Here is a 25,049-nt window from a genome sequence, read left to right on the forward strand (position 1 = left end):
AGAGACTGTTGAAGCCACCTGGTCCCAGCAGACCCCAGAGGGTGGCCACATTCTCTGGTGCTGGAACAACGTCATTAAGGGTGAATCCTGGTGCCAGATGTGTGTTGTGATCTTCCCTAATCCCTGAAAAGCTGCTGCTACACCATCTCATGAACATTTTCGGGGGCAGGCTGGCACCTGGCTACAGTATCGGGGCACTGGCAGCAGCAGGGTCCAGCAAGCGTTCCAGGGTGCAGTCGACACTCAGCCATTGTTCATTCGGCCATTGCTCGGTAAGACCCTCCACAGAGGGGCAGAACGGGTCAAAGCTGCAGTCCTTCAGAAGTAAGGGGCTTGGGAAAGCAGCCACATATGAGACAAAACTCAGGAGAGAGGTACTGCCTGGGGCCTGGTCACAGAGAGTGAAAAAGCAGGGAGTGGACGAAAGCTGAAGACAGATGACAGGTGTGTGATTGCTGATCTGGGAGAACAGACTGGGTAGCTGGGTGGCACCATTTTCACCCCTCCGGCACATGCGCATACGCACCTACAGGGACTTCAATAATCCACCTCAGTAGGCTAGCAGCGCCATCTAGTGGAAAGCAGAGCCGTTACACTGAGCCCCGCCCAACTGGGCCAACCTTGCTCTTCAAGAACACAAGTCTCACCATCTACTTAGTATATGGACTATAAAGCGATACCTAGACTGACTTTTAGGGGAAAAAGAAGTAATTTCAGTCCTACTTCAATCTGTTAGCAGATTGAATTCAATTTTCTTTCTTTTTTTTTCTCTTTTACACTTCTTTTTCTTGAAAACAGAAAGAGAAAAAATTCATTTTTATTTTCAATTTTTATTAAAGATATTTTTCTTTAATTTTCATTACTATATTTTTTACTTTTGTATAAATTTTTTTAATTCTATTTTAAATCCATCATTTTATTTTAGTCTACTTCACTTATTCACCTTTTCAAATTTTCAAACAATCGCCTTTTTTTTCCTCTTTTTCTTTTCTTTTCTTTTTCTTGAATGCAGAAAGAGAAAAACTTCATTTTTACCTTCAATTTCTATTAAAAATATTTTTTAATTTTTTACTATATTTTTTGCTTTTATGTAAATTTTTTTAAAATTCTATTTTACTTCCATCATTTTATTTTGGTCTACTACAGTTTATTCACTTTTTCAAATTTTCAAACCATTTCTTTTTTCCTTTTTATTCTTTTTTCTTTTTTCTCTCATTTCTTTCCTTTTTCTTGAATATAGAAAAAGAAAAATTTATTTTTATGTTTAATTTTTAATAAAAATATTTTTCTTTAATTTTTTTCTATGTATTCTCTACTTCTGTGTATATTTTTTCAAATGCTATTTTACTTCCATTCTCTCATTTTAGTCTACTTCAGTGTATTCATTTTTCAAATTCTCAAATGGTTTCCTTTTTTTTTTCTTTCTTCCCCCCCGCCCCACTTTTTTTCTCTAATCTGTCAAACCACTTTCAACACCCAGACAAAAAAACATCTAAGATCTAGCATCATTTATTCGATTTGTGTGTGTGTGTGTGTTTAATTACTTAATTTTAATATTTTTTAATTTTAATTTTTTAATTTTAATTTATCTACCTCATTAATTCCTTTTCTCCCTTCAAAATGACAAAATGAAGGAATCCACCCCAAAAGAAAGAGCACAAAGAAATGACAGCCAGGGATTTAACCAACACAGATACAAGCAAGATGTCTGAACCAGAATTTAGAATCATGATAATAAGAATACTAGCTGGAGTTGAAAATAGATAAGAAACCATTTCTGCAGAGACAAAAGAAGTAAAAAATAGTAAGAATGAAATTAAAAATGCTATAACTAAGCTGCAATTACGGATGGATGCAGCGGCAGCAAGGATGGATGAGCAGAACAGAGAATCAGCGATATAGAGGACAAACTTATAGAGAATAATGAAGCAGAAAAAAAGAGGGACATTAAGGCAAAAGAGCACGATTTAAGAATTAGAGAAATCAGTGACTCACTAAAAGGGAACAACATCAGAATCATAGGGGTCCCAGAAGAGGAAGAGACAGAAATGGGGGTAGAAGGGTTATGTGAGCAAATCATAGTGGGAAAAGTTTCCTAACCTGGGGAAAGACACAGATATCAAAATCTAGGAAGCACAGAAGACCCCCATTAAATTAAAAAAACAGACCATCAACAAGGCATATCATAGTCAAATTCACAAAATACTAAGGCAAGGAGAGAATCATGAAAGCAGCAAGGGAAAAAAAGTCCCTAACCTACAAGGGAAGACAGATCAGGTTTGCAGCAGACCTCTGCACAGAAAATTGGCAGGCCAGAAAGGAGTGACAGGATATATTCAATGTGCTGAATCAGAAAAATATGCAGCCAAGAATTCTTTATCCAGCAAGGCTGTCATTCAAAATATGAACGAGAGATAAAAGTTTCCCAGACAAACAAAAATTAAAGGAGTTTGTGACCACTAAACCAGCCCTGCAAGAAATTTTAAGGGGGACTCAATGAAGGGAGAAAAGATGAAAAAAAATTTATATATATATTTATATAAATATATATATATATATATATATATATATATATATATATCTCAAAAGCAACAAAGATCAGAAAGGACCAGAGAACACCATCAGAAACTCCAACTCTAAAAGTATCATAATGGCAATAAATTCATATCTTTCAGTATTCACTCTAAATATCAACAGACTCAATGCTCCAATCAAAACACATAGGGTAATAGAATGGATAAGAAAACAAGATCCATCTATATGCTGTTTACAAGAGACCCACATTAGACCTAAAGACACCTACAGATTGAAAATAAGGGGATGGAGAACCATCTATCATGCTAATGGCCAGAAAAGAAAGCTGGAGTAGCCATACTTATATCAGACAATCTAGACTTTAAAATAAAAACCATATTAAGAGATGCAGAAGGGCATTATATCATAATCAAGGAGTCTATCCACCAAGAAGACCTAACAATTGCAAACATTTATGTGCCAAATGTGAAAGCACCTAAATATATAAATCAATTAATCACAAACATAAAGAAACTCATTGATAGTAATACCATAATAGTAGGAGACTTCAACACCCCACTCACAGCAATGGACAGATCATAATCAAAAAATCAACAAGGAAACAATGGCTTTGAATGACACACTGGACCAGATGGACTTAACAGATATATTCAGAACATTTCATCCTAAAGCAGCAGAATATACATTCTTCTCCAGTGCACATGGAACATTCTCCAGAATAGACCATATACTGGGACACAAATGAGCCCTAAGTAAGTACAAAAAGATCGAGATCATACCGTGCATATTTTCAGACCACAATGCTATGAAACTCGAAATCAACCACAAGAAAAAATTTAGAAAGGTAACAAATACTTGCAGACTGAAGAACATCCTACTAAAGAATGAATGGACTAAACAAGCAGTTAAAGAGGAAGTTAAAAAGTATATGGAAGCCAATGAAAATGATAACACCACAACCCAAAACCTCTGGGACGCAGCAAAGGCAGTCATAAAAGGAAAGTATATAGCAATCCAGGCCTTCCTAAAGAAGGAAGAAAGATCTCAGATACACAACCTAACCTTATGCCTTAAGGAGCTGGCGTAAAAAGAACAGCAAATTAAACCCCAAACCAGCAGAAGACAGGAAATAATAAAGATTAGAGCAGAAATTAATGCTATCAAAACCAAAAAAAAAAAAAAACAGTAGAACAGATCAATGAAACCGGAAGTTTGTTCTTTGAAAGAATTAACAAAATTGATAAAGCACTAGACAGTATGACCAAAAAGAAAAAGGAAAGGACCCAAATAAATAAATTCAAGAATGAAAGAGGAGAGATCACAAACAACACAGCAGAAATAAAAACAATAACAACAGAATATTATGAGCAATTATATACCAATGAAATGGGCAATCTGGAAGAAATGGACAAGTTCCTAGAGACATATACACTACCAACACTGAAACAGGAAGAAATAGAAAATTTGAACAGACCTGTAACCAGTAAGGAAATCGAATTAGTAATCAAAAATCTGCCAAAAAACAAGAGTCCAGGGCCAGATGACTTTCCAGGGGAATTCTACCAAACATTTAAGGAAGAGTTAACACTTACTCTCTTGAAGCTACTCCAAAAAATAGAAACGGAAGGAAAACTTCCAAACTCTTTCTATGAAGCCAGCATTACCTTGATTCCAAAACCAGACAGAGACCCCACTAAAAAGGAAAACTATAGACCAATTTCTCTGATGAACATGGATGCAAAAATCCTTAACAAGATATTAGCCAACCGGCTCCAACAATAAATGTATTGTTGGAGAAAGAAAATTATTCACCACGATCAAGTGGGATTTATACCTGGGATGCAGGGCTGGTTCAATATCCACAAAACAATTAACGTGATTAATCACATCAATAAAAGAAAGGACAGGAACCATATGATCCTCTCAATAGATGCAGAGAAAACATCTGACAAAATACCGCATCCTTTCTTGAAAAAACCCTCAAGAAGTAGGGATAGAAGGAGCATACCTCAAGATCATAAAAGCCATATATGAATGACTCAACGCTAATATCATCCTCAATGGGAAAAAACTGAGACCTTTCCCCCTATGGACAGGAACAAGACAGGGATGTCCACTCTCACCACTGTTATTCAACATACTATTGGAAGTCTTAGCCTCTGCAATCAGACAACACAAAGAAATAAAAGGCATCCAAATCGGCCAGGAGGAGGTCAAGCTTTCACTCTTCACAGATGACATGATAGTTTATATGGAAAACCCAAAAGATTCCACCAAAAAACTGCTAGAATTGATTCATGAATTCAGCAAAGTTGTAGGATATAAAATCAACACACAGAAATCCGTTGCATTCCTATACACCAACAATGAAGCGACAGAAAGAGAAATCAAGCAATTGATCCCATTTACAGTTGCACAAAAAAACATAAAATACCTAGGAATAAATCGAACCAAAGAGGTGAAAAATCTATATACTGAAAACTATAGAAAGCTTATGAAAGAAATTGAAGAAGACACACACACACAAAAATAAAAAAGATTCCATGCTCCTGGTTAGGAAGAACAAATATTATTAAAATGTCGATATTACCCAAAGCAATCTACATATTCAATGTAATCCCTATCAAACTAACACCAGCATTCTTCACAGGGCTAGAACAAATAATCCTAAAATCTGTATGAAACCAGAAAAGACCCCAAATAGCCAAAGCAATCTTGAAAAAGAAAACCAAAGCAGGAGGCATCACAATCCCAGACTTCAACTATACTACAAAGCTGTAATCATCAAGACAGTATGGTACTGCCACAAGAACAGACACTCAGATTAATGGAACAGAATAGAGAACACACAAATGGACCCACAAACATATGGCCAACTGATCTCTGACATAGCAGGGAAGAATATTCAATGGAATAAAGACAGTCTCTTCAGTAAGTGGTGCTGGGAAAACTGGACAGCGACATGCAGAAGAATGAACCTGGACCACTTTCTTACACCATACACAAAAATAAACTCAGAATGAATGAAAGACTTCAATGTAAGACAGGAAGCCATCAAAATCCTCGAGGAGAAAGCAGGCAAAAACTCTTTGATCTTGGCCTCAGCAACTTCTTACTCAACATGTTTCCAGAGGCAAGGAAAACAAAAGCAAAAATGAACTACTGGGACCTCATCAAAATAAAAAGCTTCTGCGCAGCAAAAGAAACAATCAGCAAAACTAAAAGGCAACCAAAGGAATGGGACAAGATATTTGCAAATGACATATCAGAGAAAGGGTTAGTATCCAAAATCTATCAAGAACTTCTCAAACTCAGAACCCAAAAAACAAATAATCCAGTGAAGAAATGGGTGAAAGACATGAATAGACACTTCTCCAAAGAAGACATCCAGATGGCCAACTGACACATGAAAAAATGCTCAACATCCTTCATCATCAGGGAAATACAGATCAAAACCACAATGAGATACCACCTTACACCCGTCATAATGGCTAACATTAACAACTCAAGCAACAACAGATGTTGGCGAGGATGCAGAGAAAGAGCATCTCTTTTGCATTGTTGGTGGCAATGCAAGCTGGTGCAGCCACTCTGGAAAACAATAGGGAGTTTCCTCAAAAAACTAAAAATAGAACTACCTTATGACCCAGCAATTGCACTACTAGGCATTTATCCACAGGATACAGGTGTGCTGTTTCAAAGGGACACATGCACCCCCATGTATATAGCAGCACTATCAACAATAGTCAAAGTATGGGAAGAGCCCAAATGTCCATCGATGGATGAATGGACAAAGAAGATATGGTATATATATACAATGGAGTGTTACTCGGCAATCAAAAAGAATGAAGTCTTGCCATTAGCAACTACGTTGATAGATCTGGAGGGTTTTTTGCTAAGTGAAATTAGTCAGTCAAAGAAAGACAAAAATCATATGACTTCACTCATACGAGGACTTTAAGAGACAAAACAGATGAACATAAGGGAAGGGAAATAAAAATAATATAAAAACAGGGAGGGGGACAAAACAGAAGAGACTCGTAAATATGGAGAACAAACTGAGGGTTACGGAAGGGGTTGTGGGAGGGTGGATGGGCTAAATGGGTAAGGGGCACTAAGGAATCTACTCCTGAAATCATTGTTACACTGTATGCTAGCTAATTTGGAAGTAAATTTTAAAAAAATAAAAAATTAAATTAAAAAGAAATGTATATAAAAGCATTAAAATTTGTGATTGTTGTCTGAGGTAACTGAATGGTATTTTTAATTCCATCTGTGCACCCCAGGTTTTGTTGGATCATGAACATGAAAGCAACCATTGTCTTTCTGGGAATATCTTACATTCAGCACTCAGGGGCCTGGGCCCTGGTTTTACTCATTCCTTCTATGTCTACACTTATGGCCATGATAACTCTTCATATGATGCACTGTAACCTGATTCATCAGCCAGAAAAATGTAAGTAAACCACATTCTACATTAATTTTTTGGTTTTCATGGTTTTCTCAACACATTTCTTCCTCTTTGATCCCCGGTAACTTCTCTTTCAACTCACAGAATTTGTAGATTCTACCAATTACTACACTTGAGAGCAACAAAGTCTCCAAGAATATCAACAATCTCTAATTTCTTTTACTTTTCCCTTGTTAAAAAAGGTTTACTAATGGGTTATTTTTAAACATAAACAAAAGTAGAAAAAAATCATGTAACCACTCTATCGAGCTCTCAGCTTCAATTATTATCAACTCCACTCACTCTTTTCCCCATCCCTCTTGGTAATTTTGAAGCAATAATGAAACATTATAGCATTTCATTTGTGCATATGTGTGTAAATTACATACTTTAAAAAATATTCACGATGTCATTATTACATACACACACACAATGAAAGACACACAGTGAGAATTTAACACCATTGAATATCTGGTCACTGTTAAAAATCTCTGTCGTCATTTTTTAATTTTTATTTACCTTTCATTTTTTAAAATGTTTTTATTTTTGATAGAGAATCAGAACACAGCAGGGGAAGAGCAGGGAGAGAGAGAGAGAGAGATAGAGAGAGAGAGAGACAGAGACAGAGACAGAGACAGAATCAGACTCCAGGCTCTGAGCTGTCAGCACAGAGCCTATGCGGGACTTGAACTTGATAACTTTGAGATCATGAGCTGAGCCGAAGTTGGACGATTAACCAACTGAGCCCCCAGGAACCCCTCTGCTTCCATTTTAAAAATTTGTTTATTTTTTGCTTTGTTCAAATCAAATCCAAATAAGGTTTGTACATTCCAAATGGCAAATACGTTCCTTAAATCTACTATATTCCCCTTTCATTTGTCTCTTCCTCTTTCATTTCTGTCTCTTTTCAATTTATTAAAGAAATCTAAACATTCCATGGAGCATTTCTCGTATTCTCGATTTCTCTCATTACATCCACATGTGTCAGACATTTCTCCTTCTTATGTCCTGTAAATTCTCTGAAAGACCTAGATGCTTGATCACATTAAGATTTGGGAGTGGGGGCAAAATTCCTTCATAGATGGTGTTATATACTTTGGCCAAGAGGCGTGATGTCTGATTATCTCTGCTTTTGCAGTAACAGTCCCCACTGAAAATTTCTGCTCAAGTCCATACTCCACTGTAGGTTGCAAGGTGGTGATATTCTGTTTCCTCCTTTATTAGCTGAAATAATTCTATAAAGAGAAATGTCTCCTCATTAATTATACATAAGTACAGTTTATATAAGAAAAAGAAAGCAAATGTTCAATTTTTTCCTCTATTTTTAGACTTTCAAATTAATGAGTTGAGCTTCAATATCTTCCATAGGTGATCTGTTGTTTTTATTTTTAAGTTTATTTATTTATTCTGAGAGAGAGACAGAGAGAGACAGAGAGAGACAGAGAGAGAGAGAGGGAGAGAGAGAGAGAGAAGGGGAAGGACAGAGAGAGGGAAAGGGAGAATCCAAAGCAGGCTCCAGGCTCCAAGCTGTCAGCGCAGAGCCTGACACAGGGTTCAGACTGACAAATGGTGAGATCATGACCTGAGCTGAAGTCAGATGCTCAACCAACTGAGCCACCCAGATGCCCCCTTAGTAATCTTAGACTGACACTACCACCACCAGTATGGTTGTTGAGAACAGTTTCAATACTCTTGCAGGTGTTTTTCTTTATGTTATAAACCCTAGGAATGTACACCAAAATTATTATTTTTAAAGTTACTTATTATAGTTTCTCTCCATCTGGTTATGTCACTAACTTTATACACAATTAACTGTATTTGTTCCATTTTTCTTCATACTTAGACATATTTTTAAAATTTAATTTTGTTTTAAGTCATGGAAATAGTTTCATGTATCTTAAATTCATGTACAAAACAAGGTCTATTTATATTCCTATATACCTTCCTATTCCCTTAGGTGTTTGTTTACATTAAAAATTTTTTTTTAATGTTTTTGTATTTATTTTTGAGAGACAGAGACAGAGACAGAGACAGAGCAGGAGCAGGGGAGGGGCAGAGAGAGAGGAAGACACAGAATCCGAAGCAGGCTCCAGGCTCTGAGCTGTCAGCATGGAGCCCAACATGGGGCTCAAACCCATGAGCCATGAGATAATGACCTAAGCCAAAGTCCCACGCTTAACCAACCGAGCCACCCAGGTGCCCCTGTTTACACATTTGTAAAGAATTATCCTCCCATTTTTGCAATAAGGGAAAATATTAAAATTTTATATGTGTGTGTATGTCTCCATGTATGTATTTTTCCCCTCTTTATATAAGCAGTAGTGTATTACTACTCACTTTTCTCACCTGATTTCTTAGTTAATATGACCTAGGGATCGTGTCATAATTGTATTTGAAAATATGCCCCATTCCTTTTTATAGCTGCCTGGTACTCCATGGTGTAGTAAGCCATTGTTTATTTTACCAATCTCATGTTGACGGACATTGGGTTGCTTTTGGTTTCTTTTTTTTGCTTTTGCTGTTAAGTAGAATCTACTGAATAGCTTGATGCAATCCTCTCTTTGCATTTTTTCCCTAGCTTAACTTAAAAGTAGGACTGTTAAGCCAAAAAAGTAAATTTACATACAATTTTGCTATATTTTGGCAAATTCCCTTCCATAGTGGTTGTACCATATGGGTTTCCACCAAAATGCATGAGAATGCCCACTTCCCCACAGTCTCTACAACAGAGTAATGTCAAACTCTTGAATTTTTACCAATTTGAGTGTGGAAAATGGTATCTCACTAAAGTCTTAATTGACATTTCCTTTATTATGAGAAAAGTTGAACCAATGTCTTTTCAATGCTTAGAATAATTTGTATGTCTTTCAGTGAACTATCTATTCATACATCTAGTCCATTTTTTTCCCTATAGGATTGTGCACTTTTGATTTTTTAGAAGATTTTTCTATAGTGGAGATGTTAACTCTTTGTATATGATAAAAGTTATAAATATTATTCCCCATTTATCAAATATCTTTTAACTTCCATTCTTGTGTTATTTTCCATGCACAAGATTTTTAAGTCTGTTTTGTCTTTTCTTTGGGGGGAGTGGTTATGTTTATAATAAAATTTATCATTCTTCTCCCTAATTGCTTCTATATTTTGAATCATATTGGAAAAGTTTTCCTCACTTTCAGATTATAAAGAAATGCTCTCATGTTTTATGTCAGTTTTCATATTCTTTTTTTTTTTACCTTTGTATCTCTGACCCATTTCGAAGTATATTAAAATAGGTTTTAAGAGTGAACTCAACTTTATCACTTTTCTTTGTAACTCTCAACTTATCCAGCCTCACTTATTTAAAAGTCTACATTTTCCCCACTAATGTGAGATGCCACCTTCATTGTATACAGTCACTTGCACTGCTGGAGTTTCTATTCTGTTCCTTTGGTCAGTCTGACAATTTATTTATCTATCTTGTCTGACTGTGGCCTTAATTTCTAACATTTTTTTTTTACTGTATAGTTGTCTATACAGCTGCTATCACTAAGAATGATGCAGTGAGTTGTATTTTTAAAAATTAAATACATTCACCAATGTTACTTCATCCTTCCCTCCCCCATACCTGTGACGTGGGCAGAGTGGGTACCATGTATCCTTTCATAGCTCAGACTCCATATGCTTTGCTCTGCAGTATATGAAGCAGCACCTCTTCGAATCTTTACCATTTTATCTACCATATTATTTTGTTTTTAAATTTTTTCTAATGTTTATTTATTTTTGACACCGAGAGAGAGACAGAGCATGAGTGGGCGGAGGGTCAGAGAGAAAGACACACACACAGAATCCGAAGCAGGCTCCAGGCTCTGAGCTGTCAACACAGAGCCCGATGTGGGGCTCAAACTCACAGACCGTGAGATCACGACCTGAGCCGAAGTTGGATAACGACTGAGCCACCCAGGCGCCCCTATCTACCATATTATTTTGAAACTATCTACTTATAATTATAATTGGGTATTCCCGTGTCTGATAAATGCTTGGAATATGGTAAATGTTCAGTGTCTGTTATCATTAAACTGAGTGCAGAAACTGAGGCATAATTAAATAAAAGACTTACCAAGGACCTCGTGGAAAATAGCTGAAGTGGAACCAGAACCCAAGCCTTATTTTTCTCAGACCGGAGCCCACTTTATTATACTACATATGGGAGCATGGAAAATATCATACACAGAAGCCCCTGCCCCTGTTTGTCAGAGTCCTATGGTCTGTGGATCACAGCTAAGCAGTGCACATCCTCCTGATGGTCTGTGGAATGGGTTCAATGTGCAAAAAAGGTGTCTGAGAGACAGTCTTTGTCAGCCCCAGATAGCAAAAAAGAGAAAAATGGAAAGTATAGAGTTTTATTGAAAGACAATGTTAGCCGTTTTTGGAGTGTGTAATTATCAAATACTTCTGGATTTTTGTGAATATATATCTTTACAATTTTTAAAATTTTATATATACATAACATTTTTAGATGCAAATTTTTCTAAATAATGATACACCATCCATCCATTTGCTTCCTGATTTCTTATTTGAGAATAAACTTATTTGAATTAAGAAATGCAATTCTTCAAGTAAGAACAGATACATATAATCAACTGTTCACCGCCAATCTATTTGTAGTCCATATGTTACATATTTTAACATATGATAAAGTAACCCTTCTTTGGAAATTTACAAGGAAAAATTTTATTACCAGCAACCAAAAGTATAATAGAAAATGTTCGCGGGTAGTTTACTTTACACAATACTCTATAAAGTGAATACCTTGTTGTTTTTAGTTTTGTTTTGTTTTCTATTTTTGAGTTATAAGATCACCCAACTATGATGTGGTAAAACTCTGTCTTCCCTCTTAGAAAAGTATATAATCCTTATTTTGGCTTCTTCTTCTCTGATGACTAAATTGGAAATTCCTCAAAGCTGTAATTCAAAGCCATAGGTGACCTTAAAGAAATGATTTTTTATATGCTACCTTTTATTTTAAGGTAACTTTTCAAATGTGGACCATGCATTCCATTATGTTTAGCTGTCAAGCACGGCCTTCATTTGCATTTCTTCCCACTGCTATAATTTTGAGAACTGGCAGGTGACCAAAGAAGAAAAAATGTGCATCTACCATCAGAGTGCAATGTAGGCTTTTTTTATTATAATTAAGTAGCATAGATATTCATGATTAGATCAAGGTCAGAGGAGCAGAACATCAGAGCCAAGGACTTAAAGGTACAAAGAATAGAAAAATTGCTTTCTAAAGTTTTTTTTAAATAGTAATAGCTACAATCTTTAAGTTTTGCAATAAAACATTTAAAATAGCTCATCTGTTTTATTTTAAAATGTGCACGCCTGGTGTGTTTGCCATGCACATTTGAACCAGAGCTTGAAGTCTCCATTGTATTTTCATTCCAGTTTTTTTTTTTTCAACTTCCCATTTCTGCTCCTGGTGCAGAAAAGCAATTTGAAAATTATAATGACAATGGATTTTTTAAAAAAGCTGAGTCTACACGACACCCAAAATTATTTGTACAGAAGGCTTGAATTTTCTATTAAGTCTAATGGATGAATCCAAGAAGATGGTGCGATATCTAGACGTAGATGTTTTCAACAGGATATCCCTAACATTCGGGGATAACTCCACGGTTTGATGGGACAACCGCTGCTCTCCTTGGGCAGACAGATTACTGTACAGTTCCTTCCCTTGCCTTCTCTAGCTACCTTGTGACTCCCTCCCAGTCCAGCTGATCAATTTAGGCTTGCTACATCCCTGCCTTCTTTCCCTCTGACTTAAAACCTGTATAGTACCTTATCTACTCCTTCTCAATTGCCTTGGCTAACTTTTCTCCCATGATAGTCTTCTAACTGATGTGGAGCCCTAGGATGCATTCCAGGGACCCCATGTCTTCCCACACTCTTTTCTTAAGTGATCGCTAATCCCACAGTTTGTAATGGCAACTATACCCCAAAACACTCAAGTTCATATTGACCTCACCTTGAAACTCACATATCCAACTTCTATTGGACCTTTCTTTATGGTGGAAAACTTTTACTTTTCAATTTAATACATTCTTACACAGTTTCTCTCCCTTTTCCATTCATATATATGTATTGTGAAATTCAGAAATAAGACATCTAATCAAATTGTAGATTGACCATGCATTCATTGCTCTCTCTCAAAACCTCATCAAAATAAAAATACAAAGGGGGCTCCTGGGTGGCTCAGTCAGTTAAGCATCCGACTGTTGATCTCAGCTCAGGTTTTGATCTCAGGGTTGTGAGTTCAAGCCCTGTGTTGGGCTCCACTCTGGGCATGAAGCTGACTTAAAAAAAATAAAAATAGATAATAATAAAATCAAATACAGAAACAAAAATATATGAGCTCTCAAAAATGAATAGAAAATAAGTCATTAGAAGATAAGAGATTTTCGTACATTTCTTGAAGACAAGGCTCAACATTTTAACTTGGTTTTTTAATGGTCCTCTCAAACTTAACCTGACCAAAATTCAACTCCTGATTCATTCAACTGCAACCGAGCCCCTTTCCTGTGTTCCCTGTCTCAGTGTAAGTCACCCACACCCAGTTTTTTAGGAGAAAAATAAGTAGTCATCCTCAAATTTTCTCTTTTGCTCAAACTCCCCCCACATCAGAAAATACTGCCAGTTGTTCAAACATACATCCTATCCTGTCTGCTTCTCTTCTTTGCTACCACTACATCCAAGTCACCACTACCTCTCGCCCTCTCTCAGCTTCCCTTCTTGTTTTCCAAAATGTATTATCCAAGTACACATCCTATAATATCTCTCCTCTGCATAAAATTTTTTAATGGTTTCCCATAACACTGAGGCGGGGAAACTCCAAGCTCCATACTTTAGCCTGTAAAGTCTGATCTCTGACCAACTCTTGGGCCTCACTTCCTTCCAATCTTCTTACTAACTGAGCTATTGCCTCATCGACCTGTACCATTCCTGAATCTCTCTCAGCTCATTTCTACCCTATGACATGCCTGGCATATGCTTCCTCCATGTCTTTTCCCTACTTCCAGTCATTCAGTCCTCAGTTCAAATTTCCACTCTTTTGGTTGTGTCTGTATCTCATAATGAGTGTCTGTCTTATCAGTCCATTTTGGTTTCATCATTGAACTCACCTGATATTTTTCTGCTTGGTTAGTGTCTCTCCCACCAGAAAGATAACTGAGGGATTTGTGAGTCTTGTTCACCACTATATTCTCAAGAATGAAAGTCCTGGGCACATAGTAGCTACTTAATATGTTGAATGAATGAATTATTGCATTCACATTTGTTTGGAATCAATTATGTGCCCTTGCTGGCCTAGCTAAAATTCTAGACCTCATTCATTATCGATCATTTCTTGTTCTTTTTTTTTTTTTTAATTTTTTAATGTTTTATTTATTTTTGAGACAGAGACAGAGCATGAGCAGGGGAGAGGCAGAGACAGAGGGAGACACAGAATCCGAAGGGGGCTCCAGGCTCTGAGCTGTCAGCACAGAGACCGACACGGGGCTCAAACCCACAAACTGTGAGATCATGACCGGAGCCAAAGTTGGATGCTTAACCAACTGAGCCACCCGGCCGCCCCAGTCATTTCTTGTTCTTAACCATTTTGTTTTTGTTGTTTCATATCACCCTATCAGATATAATTTTACTTGTTTAAATAAATTCATTTTTCAAAGTGTGTATTCAGTTGAAGCCAGTGCTACTCAAAGCCTTGCCCGCGGAGAAGTGCTGATCAATGAACTGTTTGTTACTGGAGTGCAACAAAATAAATATAGACACTGAGAGAAAACATGTAGGAATATTTACAGAAAGTTAGATTTTATGTCTGTTGAATGTAATAATAAAAATATCAGGATTTATATTTTATATGTCTTTGTTTTATTCTTTAGGTATTCCATTTTATTATATTTTAAAAATGTATTGACCATAATAGTTGAGACTTTTTTTAAAAACCTTTTTTTAACACAACTAGTTCAAGAAGCAATAATCTAAACTACTTCTCCTTAGAAATAATATGCGGGGTACCTGGGTGGCTCAATCGGTTGACCATTCGACTTCAGCTCAGGTCATGATCTTGTAGTTCATGAGTTCAAGCCCCACATCGGGAGGGCTGCTGTCAGCACAGACAGGGCTGCTCTCTTTCTGCCTCTCCCTCACTTGCACTCTCTAACTCTTAAAAATGAAAAAAAAAATAGAAATGATAAAGATATTTAACTGTTTAATAATACTGCAGGTATCAACTTACCATGCATTAAGAGCAGATGCAAGCTTATTTTGCAACAAATAGTGACTTACTTAAACAAAAAAGGAATAATGAGTTCAAAACGTATTTAATGTAATTTCCTGAATTTAAAAAATAGAAAATTAGGGAGAATATTTTTGGAAATACTCTTTCTTCTTGTGAATAGTTATCATTTCATCATAAAGCCTATTTGAAAGCATAGAACATGTTGGATTAATGCCAGTAATAACCCTACTATCTGCACAGCACTCTTTTGTAAAAGGTGAGCAGAGAACAGGTTGATGAGCAACAGAGGCGAGATCACAAGGGAATGTCAGGGAGTTAAGCCTCCTCACCCAGAACTGTTCAAATTCAGTCTCCAGACTGTTCATCAAGACATTCTCAGCTCTCGTCTTACTAAAATCTTAACTCAACTAATTGAAATAGCTAGGAAAGTCTCATAATAGAGCAGTTCTTCCTGCAATAATAAAAAGATGTCCCTGTTCTTTCCTAAGAGACACAACCACTCACAGGTGCTTCTGTTCCCTTGGCCCTCTCAGTCCCTGGGCTTTCATCTGTGTCTGGCAATAGTGACTACAGATATGAGCTCATAGGAGATGCAATTATTCCGACATACTTCCACTTGACCTCAACACACTTCACAGAGGCCACCAAAGAGCCACTGCTGTAATCATTCTTGGTCACTACCAATTTGGGCTGGATTTGATTCAGTGACTTAGAGGTTAAAGGTTCCATATTCAATTACCAGGCCCCCAGCTTCCTCAATTAATCAAAGCCTGACATAATAGGTCTATTACAACTCTTAAAAGAGATCAAATCAATATAATCACTCTATAACCATAAAAAGAAATATTAATAAATATTCTTTATTTAAATATAAAAACCAATACTCTGTGGCATTTAAATGAATTTGGTTAGAATGTATTTCATCTAGCATTTTATTGTGGGAAACTTGAACGTAAACAAAATGACAATCAAACTATACTCTGCGTTTTTATAGCGGCCTTCTTGGGAGAAACTCAAACATTTTTACATTTATTATATCATTTATCCCTCAACCATGGTTTGGTGTCTATGTAATTTGTGGAAGGGTTTATTTGGTCAAGGGAGTACTATGAAAAATTGTAACAATTATGATGGCGCACTGAATTGCTAACTAAACAGGGTGGGGGGGGGGTAGTCTCTTATCTGTTTTGTATCAGGAAGTCCTAATGGAGTCAAAGAAAAGGTGGAATCTGAAAGATCATAAAAAAAAAAAAAAAGCAACAATGAGGTTGCAAATCACGAGCAGTAAGTGACTGCTAACATCTGAAGCAATAAAATGCTTCTGATGCCAAAGTGACAGCCATATAAACCCAGAGGAAACTACTGGAAAAGTCAAAAGCCAGCTAATCCAATCTGAACTTTTAGTGACACTATCAACATGTATAAAGTCATTTGAAGGGTTCAAAGTTTAACCTTATATCTGAAATTCAAGGATAAAGTCAAAGCAGAGAATACATTTTGCTTCATTTCCATGTCAAAATAAGAAACCACCCTCTACCTGACAAGTGAGGATTATTTATATAAGAGTTTATATTAAAAAAATAGTAATAGTTCTTTGTGTTAAGGCTGTAAAAGAAAGTTCTGGTTGTCTTGTTCATTAATGAGTTAGACTTCTAAGAGATTGTGGAATTTCTTACTTTGGTGTTTTATTTTGTCACCTTTCTTCCCTTTTTAGTATGTTCCCATTGATCTTACTTTTTTCATTTTTTACATCAGCTGTCAAGCACCACCTTGGGCTGGTCACCAGGATGCCAGAACCCTTGTCAGAAGCTTGTTCCTTTGAATTCAGCCCCTTGAGTGCTAAAACCTTCTCGCTCACTTTACTGCCCTTCATCCTTGCAATTGTCATCTTTCTGATTGACATCTTGGAAAATTGAAGAACAATTCCTTTACTAATACATAACATTTCAAATTCATTGCAGGCTACTCCCTCCTGACAACCTTTGGGGTGTTTGTTAATGCACTGAAAACATGCTGTCTGCAATATTGCCGTCTTGCCAGAGATGTGACCAGCTGGTTAGACCACGCCAAGAAAAAAAATGGTGGCTGCTACAGTGAGCTTCACGTGGAAGATACAAAATTTTTCTTCACCTGTCTCCCTCTCCTCATTTTTCAGCTCCTTTACAGAATATGCATCATGCAGGTAAGGAGGGGTAATTAATATTACCCCCAAAACAATAAAATGATTGCATGTGAACCTTACCAGTAACTATTTTCATCCCAACAAGCTCTTCTCATATACTTTGTCAGGCAGTTATCCCATAAATGCTTCTCATCATTACAGGCTCTAATTTGAAGAGACAAGTGGGGTCAGGCAGAGGTATACCTGAGAACCTAGTATGTAAAACGAGAAATGTCTTCCAGAAATTGTGGACGATATTTCGGAGTGCATGTTCACAAGGCATAAGAGCAATGCATGAAAAAATGAAATCTATGGGCAATTCCCCCACCTTTTTTTAACCAAAGGTTTTGCCTTCCTCCTTCATTAAACCTTTAAAAGCCAGTACTCACATGTAGCTAACTTGACTGATTGAAGTACCACCTCCACTGTACTCTTAAGTACATGTGCTAATGAACAAGTGATTCTTTCCCCACCCACCCTTAGTTCCTTGGTGATTCAGTCCCTATGCGGTGGAGAAATGAAAGGGAAAAACAGCAAGGCCAAAGCAACTTTTATAAATATATGTGATAAAAAATAATTCCAATGTGATAATGGTCAAAGACTAACTTTCTTAGGAAGAAATATAAATGATTATAAAGTCTTTGAAGAAATTCAGGACTATATTTGCTGTCAGCCCACAACTTGAAATTTAAATGGCTAATGATCTGAGTTATATTCACAAATCCTAGAGCAATAGAGCTGAAAAGAAACTTAGAGACTAATTTACTCAACTACTTCGTTTGTTGAAGAAGAAACCGACGCTCAGTAAAATTAAGCGATTTTTGGAAGGGATGGCTAAGTCACACAATTATGAAAGGAAAAACAAATCTACCTGCTGGCTCGTAGTATAATGCTTGCTCTAATAGACTAGGGGTCAGCAAATTACTGCCTGCAGGCCAAATCCAGCCCACCGCTTTTTTTTTTTTGCAAGATAAAATTTTTTTATATGCAAGATAAAATGGATTTTATATTTTCATATGCTTGAAAAAAAATCAAAATAAAAAACTATTTTATGGCTCATGAAAATTCTATCAAATTCAAGATTCAGGGTCAATAAATAAAGTTTTATTTGAACACAGCCATTCTATGTCTCCTTATGTATGAAGCAGCAGGGTCCAGTGGTTGCAATAGAATCAGTATGTGGAAATTTTTTCTGTGTGGCCCTTTGCAAAAAGTTTCCCAAGAACCCTTGCTGTAAACAATACATGAAAGCTAAGTTGATTTAGTAGATTCAGCCTCCCTCCTGACTCCACAGTAGGAACTAGCACAAAAAGACAAAAATATTACCAGTATAAATGATCATTAATATCATATACATCTTAAAATGATAAAATTAATAATAAGTACAAAATTACTAAGTGGTCCATAGCTAGCCTCAAACCTTCTATGCAATCAGCACAAATTTATCTTCATAACGCAGTGACACTTGATTTTTTTTATTAAATTCAAGCCTTTTTTGCAAACTGACATAATTTTTTAATCTGACATAAATTACCATATATTTCAATAAACCAACTTTTAACTATCTCACTAAATCTAGAGGCCCAGTTATTGATCACTTATATGTGTCACAGCTCCTAAAAGATGACATCATAGTATCTCATTTAATTCCCACAGCAAGTTTACGATGGCTGATATTATGATGTTAAATCTGAGGCTCAGAGACATTAAGTAACTTGCACCTTGCTTACAGTCACCTTACTAAAAATGGCATTTCAACTCAGGGCTGGGATCAACAACCACGCTTTTCTGTTCCCCACAATGCCTCCCTTGCAGCCGGGTTAAAAACCCCTGACACAGATGTACGGGTGCCAAAATCATACACACTAATATCATGCCAGAAAGATTTTTCAAAAAAGTTTAGAATGTATTTCTCAAGGGAGGTGGAGGAAACTTCCAACGGGACAGGCTGAAATTAGATTTTTACCTTCAGATGAAATAATCACCAGCATAAAGGCGATCAAAGCACCAAGAATAAAACATCCTCGAATTCCATATTTTAAATTTAGTAGCCATTATTGACCTTCAGTTCCAAGGCATACATTTAAAATATGTTGATATTAAGGCTCATGATGTTGCCATTTGACATTACTGGCCACTCAAAGGTGAAAATGAATCTCTATTGACAGCAATTATTTCTGAATACTCAGAGGCTTGTATGAAATAAAAGTATTTAAAATTTTAAAAGGGGATGATTTCAGAACTTGAGGCAGAAGCAGAAATGATTTCAAGCTTTCAAGACACTGGAGCCTTTTCTTAAATTAGGCAATATATTAATATTGCTTCACTAAAGATTAATAGTACATTCACCACATTATTAAGTTAACAGGTTTCTGTGTCTGTGATTCATGCCGATAATAACTTTATTCCTATTAACAATAATTCTCATTTGAAATCAGTAACAGAAACTCCCAAGTTATGCTGGGAGCCTTTCAGTCTTAGAGCCGATCTGCTGCCAGCATTTTTTTTAAAAAACATCTTTCATTTTCCTCTGATTGGGGGATACGTGCTTAATAATTTTATTAAACTAGGGCAGAACTAGCTAATTTTTCCCTTCAGTCTTGCCATCTGAATTCAACCAAAGCAATCTTTGTTTATAATCCTAAAGGTCAAATTAAAGACTGGAAGATAAATTATCACCAGGACAAATTTTATAGAGATAGAAAGAATGTCCCTGAAAATACGGTCCATTCCTGGGTTTAGGCAGTTAACGTTGCAATAGGCTCATTTTACAAGCGGTGGGCTCGTTAACAGCTGCACTTATGACTCTGACTCTTCTGCCCTCTGAAATAGTGCAATTGATAACAGAGAAGGAGTCAGTGAAAGTTTCAAACAGGAAGTTATCATTCGGGTATTTGAGTAGTGCTGTTCTCCCAATACAGCGATAAGGCAGAAGTCTTACTGCGGTGAATGCACGGCCAGAAAAATGGTTTGGAGAATCCATTTCTTAAGGACAGATTTGGGGTGACTTCCTCTCCAAGCCACTTAGCAGCTTTGTGTTCCAGTGGGAATTAAAGAAACACTATGCACTATGAATAATAGTGAGTGATTGCAACAAAGTTCACAAACTAGAAAAGTGAAGAGACGCCCTCTTTCCTGTGACACTGTGCTTATTAACAAGAGGTTTGGAACATGTGAACAGGCTCCAAGTTAGGGTTAGGCTTTCAGTGAAAATTATTAGGGTTATTTAAATTTTTTTTTTAGTGTTTATTTATTTTTCAGAGAGAGACAGAGACAGAGCATGAGCAGGGGAGAGGCAGAGAAAGAGGGAGACACAGAATTCGAAGCAGGCTCCAGGCTCTGAGCTGCCAGCACAGAGTCCAACGCGGGGCTCGAACTCATGAACCGTGAGATCATGACCCAAGCTGAAATCGGACACTTAACCAACTGAGCCACCCAGGTGTCCCAGGGTTATTTTAAAAATGAAGAAATTCAGACACTACACTGAGAGTTTGGGATGGGGTAGAAGTTTTCTTTGTTTTTGCTTTTTGGTTTTTGGGGGTTTTTGTTTGTGTTTTCATTTCTTATCTGCTAGTTTATTATGCAGATCTTTTTCATGCAGCTCCCTTTGTGGTCCTCCAGTGTCACATACTTAGTTTAAAACGAGAGTGTAAACACAAGTATATATTTTTTCTCTTTTTTTGTGTTCTCTTCTCATTGTAGAAGTGAAACCAATCCAAGGAGCCCACAAAGGCAACCTGCTACGAGTGCTATGTTTCTACCCTGGGCCCCTCTTCTTAGTAAAAAATCATTCCTATCTATTTTGTCACCAAACTACATGCTATTTGAAGGATTTTTTTTCTAGCCCCCAATTTTTTTCATCAGGTTAAAAAGAAACATCCTTAATACTTTCTACTGGTTTTTAGTTTGTTGTTTGGGGAAAAAAGTCTATTTGTTTATATGGAAAATTATATACTTTTTATATGTCATTTGATTTCTTATGTGTCATCCTAAGCACTTTCCATAGGAGAAGTAAGAAGTTAGACTGAAGGACAAAAGCTTCCTCCATAAAGAATCAGTAGTTTTGCCAAAGACTAAATAGAACTCATACTGCCTTTTCTCAGCTCATAGTTGGGACGTTGAAGATCTGGGGAACATCCAGCTCATCTGCCCCAGAGAATGTGTAAGGGGCAAGGACATCATCTGCAGGATGCTGTCTGCAAAGTTAAATCACTATCTTGATGCCAGTTCCTTTCCCCCTCAAATACAGATTCCTTCAGGATATTATGTGCAGACCATGAATTCTAACCTGAATTTGGATGGATTTCTCCTGCCAATTGCAGCAATGAATGTCGTCAGCATTCTCCCACTACTAATTCTGGCTCCTTTTATGGAGTATTTCAGTACCTGCCTCTTTCCTTCTAAGAGAGATGGATCATTTCTGTTGGCATGCATTAGTAAGTACAACTGACCATCTCAGGTGAATTGTTTGCAACTTTGTAAAATACACAACACTCTGCTAAGGTCTAAGCTAGCTATATGTTGCGGAGTAGAGACCGATTTTGACAAATTGGGAGGAAAGTGAATGCGAGAGTCATAACATGCAGCTTCTCAAGTCTCTCTGCGGACATCCGTGCCCCATTTTCTTCCCATCCTTTTATACCTCCTCAGAGGACACAGCTGATATAAAGACATGGTGAAACTTCCAAGACCACCGAATGGCCTATCTTTCCTCGATTGAGGCGGTCTTTATTCCTAAATCAGTGCTAACTATGTTTTTAAAACTTAACACAGGAAGGGGTGCCTGGGTGGCTCAGTCAGTTAAGTGTGCAACTCTTGACTTTGGGTCAGGTCATGATCTCACAGTTTGTGAGTTCAAGCCCTGCACTGGGCTCTCTGCTGTCAGCACAGAGCCTGCTTTGGGTCTTCTGTCTCCCTCTCTCGTTCCCCTCCCGCCCCCCCCCCCCATGCTCGTTCGCACTCTCTCTCTCTCAATCTCTCTCTCAAAACTAAATAGTTAAAATCAGTTAATTAACAAACAAGCTTTAAAAAATTAACACAGGTGATGAAACCCAAAAATAATGTCTGGCTGTTCTTGGGAGGCATTAGCCTGTGAACCAGTAGCAAAATTTCCTAAAGATTAATACTGTGACTCACAGCTTCTCATTGCACTTATTCAAATAGTAAGGTATATAGCAATAATTTTCAAACATTTTTTTCCAGTTTTATTGATCTTCCAGCTCACTTGACATATAAGATTGTGTAAATTTGAGGTGCGCAATGTAATGATTTGATACATCGATATATTGCAAAGCGTTTACCACAATAAGGTTAGTTAACTCATCCTTTACCTCACATTACTGCTGCTTTCTTGTTGTTATAGTGAGAACACTAAAGTTCTACTCTCATTTTTTAAAGTGAAAAAAAATTAGGTCATCTTACCCAGAACACAATCAGGAGAACCATAAAACAAAATTTCTCTGACTGCAGTGGGAGAGAAGGAGATGAAGACCGTTCGGATCACACACTCCTCTACCTTGCTCCTGTCCCTCAAGCACTGCCATGAAACAGGAAGAGGCATTGGTACAGCAAAACCAGGCTGAACCCCAGAACAGGAGATCTGGGTCTCAGCCTGTGCTCTGTGGCTAAGCTAGACGTGGGCGACCTTGAAAATCCACTTAACCTTTCTTGTCCTCTAGTTCACTTCTTTCGTTCACTGAGGGGCATATCCTCCATAAATTTGGGGTCCCTTTGTTCTGGAAGACTTTCAGAATCACTCTGAATGACATCAGTGCCTGAAGCGTATCCTGACACATAGTGAAAGTTCTATAAATGTTAAGTAGTATTGAATCATCATGTGTAGGGGACAGGCCTAATTGGTGGGCATAAACAGAAAGCAAAGGCACTTTAAACTCTTAAGAAATATCATATGATGGTAACCTAATGTTTTAGTGTCTACTTAAGAAATAACTCCATTGAACTATTCAGGGTCAGGCATCTAGAAGATTCTCTTCTCTTGGTTAACCTATTTTTATTAATAATTCTTCCTCTTTAGAGATCAGTGGAGACCATGCAGCCTTTTAGTCATCCGTTACTATATTTTTCGGCTGTTTCTCTGTTTGTAGAAGTTACTTTTAGGGAGCACGCTTCCTGTTATTTACCAAAGCCATCGACAAGATCACTTCAGATCACATGTCAAGGTAGATTTGTAATTTACCTTGGTTTATTTTGTTATCTCCAGTTATAGAGGCCTTTAGCAAATAACCTTTTTTTGATTTAGTTCTTAAGAGGCTAACCCCAACATTATTTATTGTAATAGGTTTAGGCAAACTATACATCTTAATAGGTTTTGACAATCCTTAAATCTTAAAAAGTGCTTTTTGGTTTGCCAATGTAGAAATTCCAAAACCAATATTTAGTGAATGCCCAACACTATTTCAAGATAAAACAAGAAACAAGAGATTGTACATACCTTCAGCAAGAACACTATTAAAACAGAATGAATACAGGACAAAATGGGGATAAATTTATATTGCAAAATGCCAAAAACTTTGGCAGTCTTGTCTAGTATAATGTAAAACCAGTCTGGGCTCCCAAATTATGCTTAATTACTAATTTAAAAAAATTTGGGCCATTTTAGGAAAATATGCTATGCAACATGGCTGAAAGAACTATGTTAGAAGTCCTTCCTGAAAATAAGATATCTTAAATTCATTTTAAATATGAGCAAATTTCTCTTGGACAATTCTCCACTCTTGCATATTTAATCATGTCTATTCTTTAAAAGGGGTATGTTTTTTATGGATGGAGGAAAGTTAGGCAGAGTTATCTAACATATCTCATGTATATGAACTAAATATTCCCCTTCAAGATTGGTAGCAGACTTGTTGGATGGGAAAAAAAGGAAAAACTAGACTCATTAAAAAAAAAAAAAAAACAACTAAGATATGTTCCTTTGAGTACAGCATACTGAATTCAGTTGTTTCTAAGCCAGGCTCCATTCATTTGTTCATTTACATACTTGTTCATTTATTTGCATAATATTTTGCTATGGGAGTATAAAAAAAGTGTGATGATATGCATTTTTTAAAACTAGATGTTTGCTGAAGTTCTCCATATTTCTGCTTATGATTATGGAAGATTAACAAGTTTTATCAGGACATACAAGCACAAGTCTTGGGTACATTTTTTTGTGGTAATGTACATAACTGAGTTAGTCTAATATTAAAATTTCCTTTCACTTTAAACCCAAGTTCCTTGAAAATGTGAGTGAAATATATAAGTACACCCATTGTGAACAAATATGTATGAGTTCCTAATTTGAACCTAGGCACTTCCTATACATATCCCATTTAGCCTCATGATAAACCGTCATTTAATAAATCAAGAGTCTCAAAGAGAGTAAGTTCCATTTGAATTCAAGTCTTCTAATTCAAGGCCATTGCATTATTATTATTATTATTATTATTATTATTCTACTTACGAGCTATAAATGACTGCTAGATTATAGTAGTTACATTACCATTGTTAATTTGGAATCCTTACTGCTATTTCTAATTAAGGCTATGATATGAATGAAAAAAATCCTTTCATCACTACAACGGGCAGTTACTGCTTAGACACCCAACTCTCTTCCACATCCAGTC

General features: G+C 36.6%; 1 protein-coding gene across 1 annotated transcript in view; it reads left to right on the forward strand.

The window, feature by feature from the left end:
• SLC15A5 (solute carrier family 15 member 5) overlaps positions 1-25,049 on the forward strand; it is a 90,704-nt gene that overhangs the window by 13,374 nt on the left and 52,281 nt on the right. Inside the window, exons 3-5 of the mRNA XM_019452090.2 lie at positions 6,822-6,991; positions 17,225-17,445; positions 21,674-21,860. Coding sequence (XP_019307635.2) covers positions 6,822-6,991; positions 17,225-17,445; positions 21,674-21,860 — 578 coding nt within the window. The remainder of the gene's footprint in view (positions 1-6,821; positions 6,992-17,224; positions 17,446-21,673; positions 21,861-25,049) is intronic.

The sequence above is a fragment of the Panthera pardus genome, unplaced genomic scaffold (assembly GCF_024362965.1).
Source record: "Panthera pardus isolate Hobbes unplaced genomic scaffold, ASM2436296v1 HiC_scaffold_6, whole genome shotgun sequence".
In the NCBI taxonomy this organism is placed as follows: Eukaryota; Metazoa; Chordata; class Mammalia; order Carnivora; family Felidae; genus Panthera; species Panthera pardus.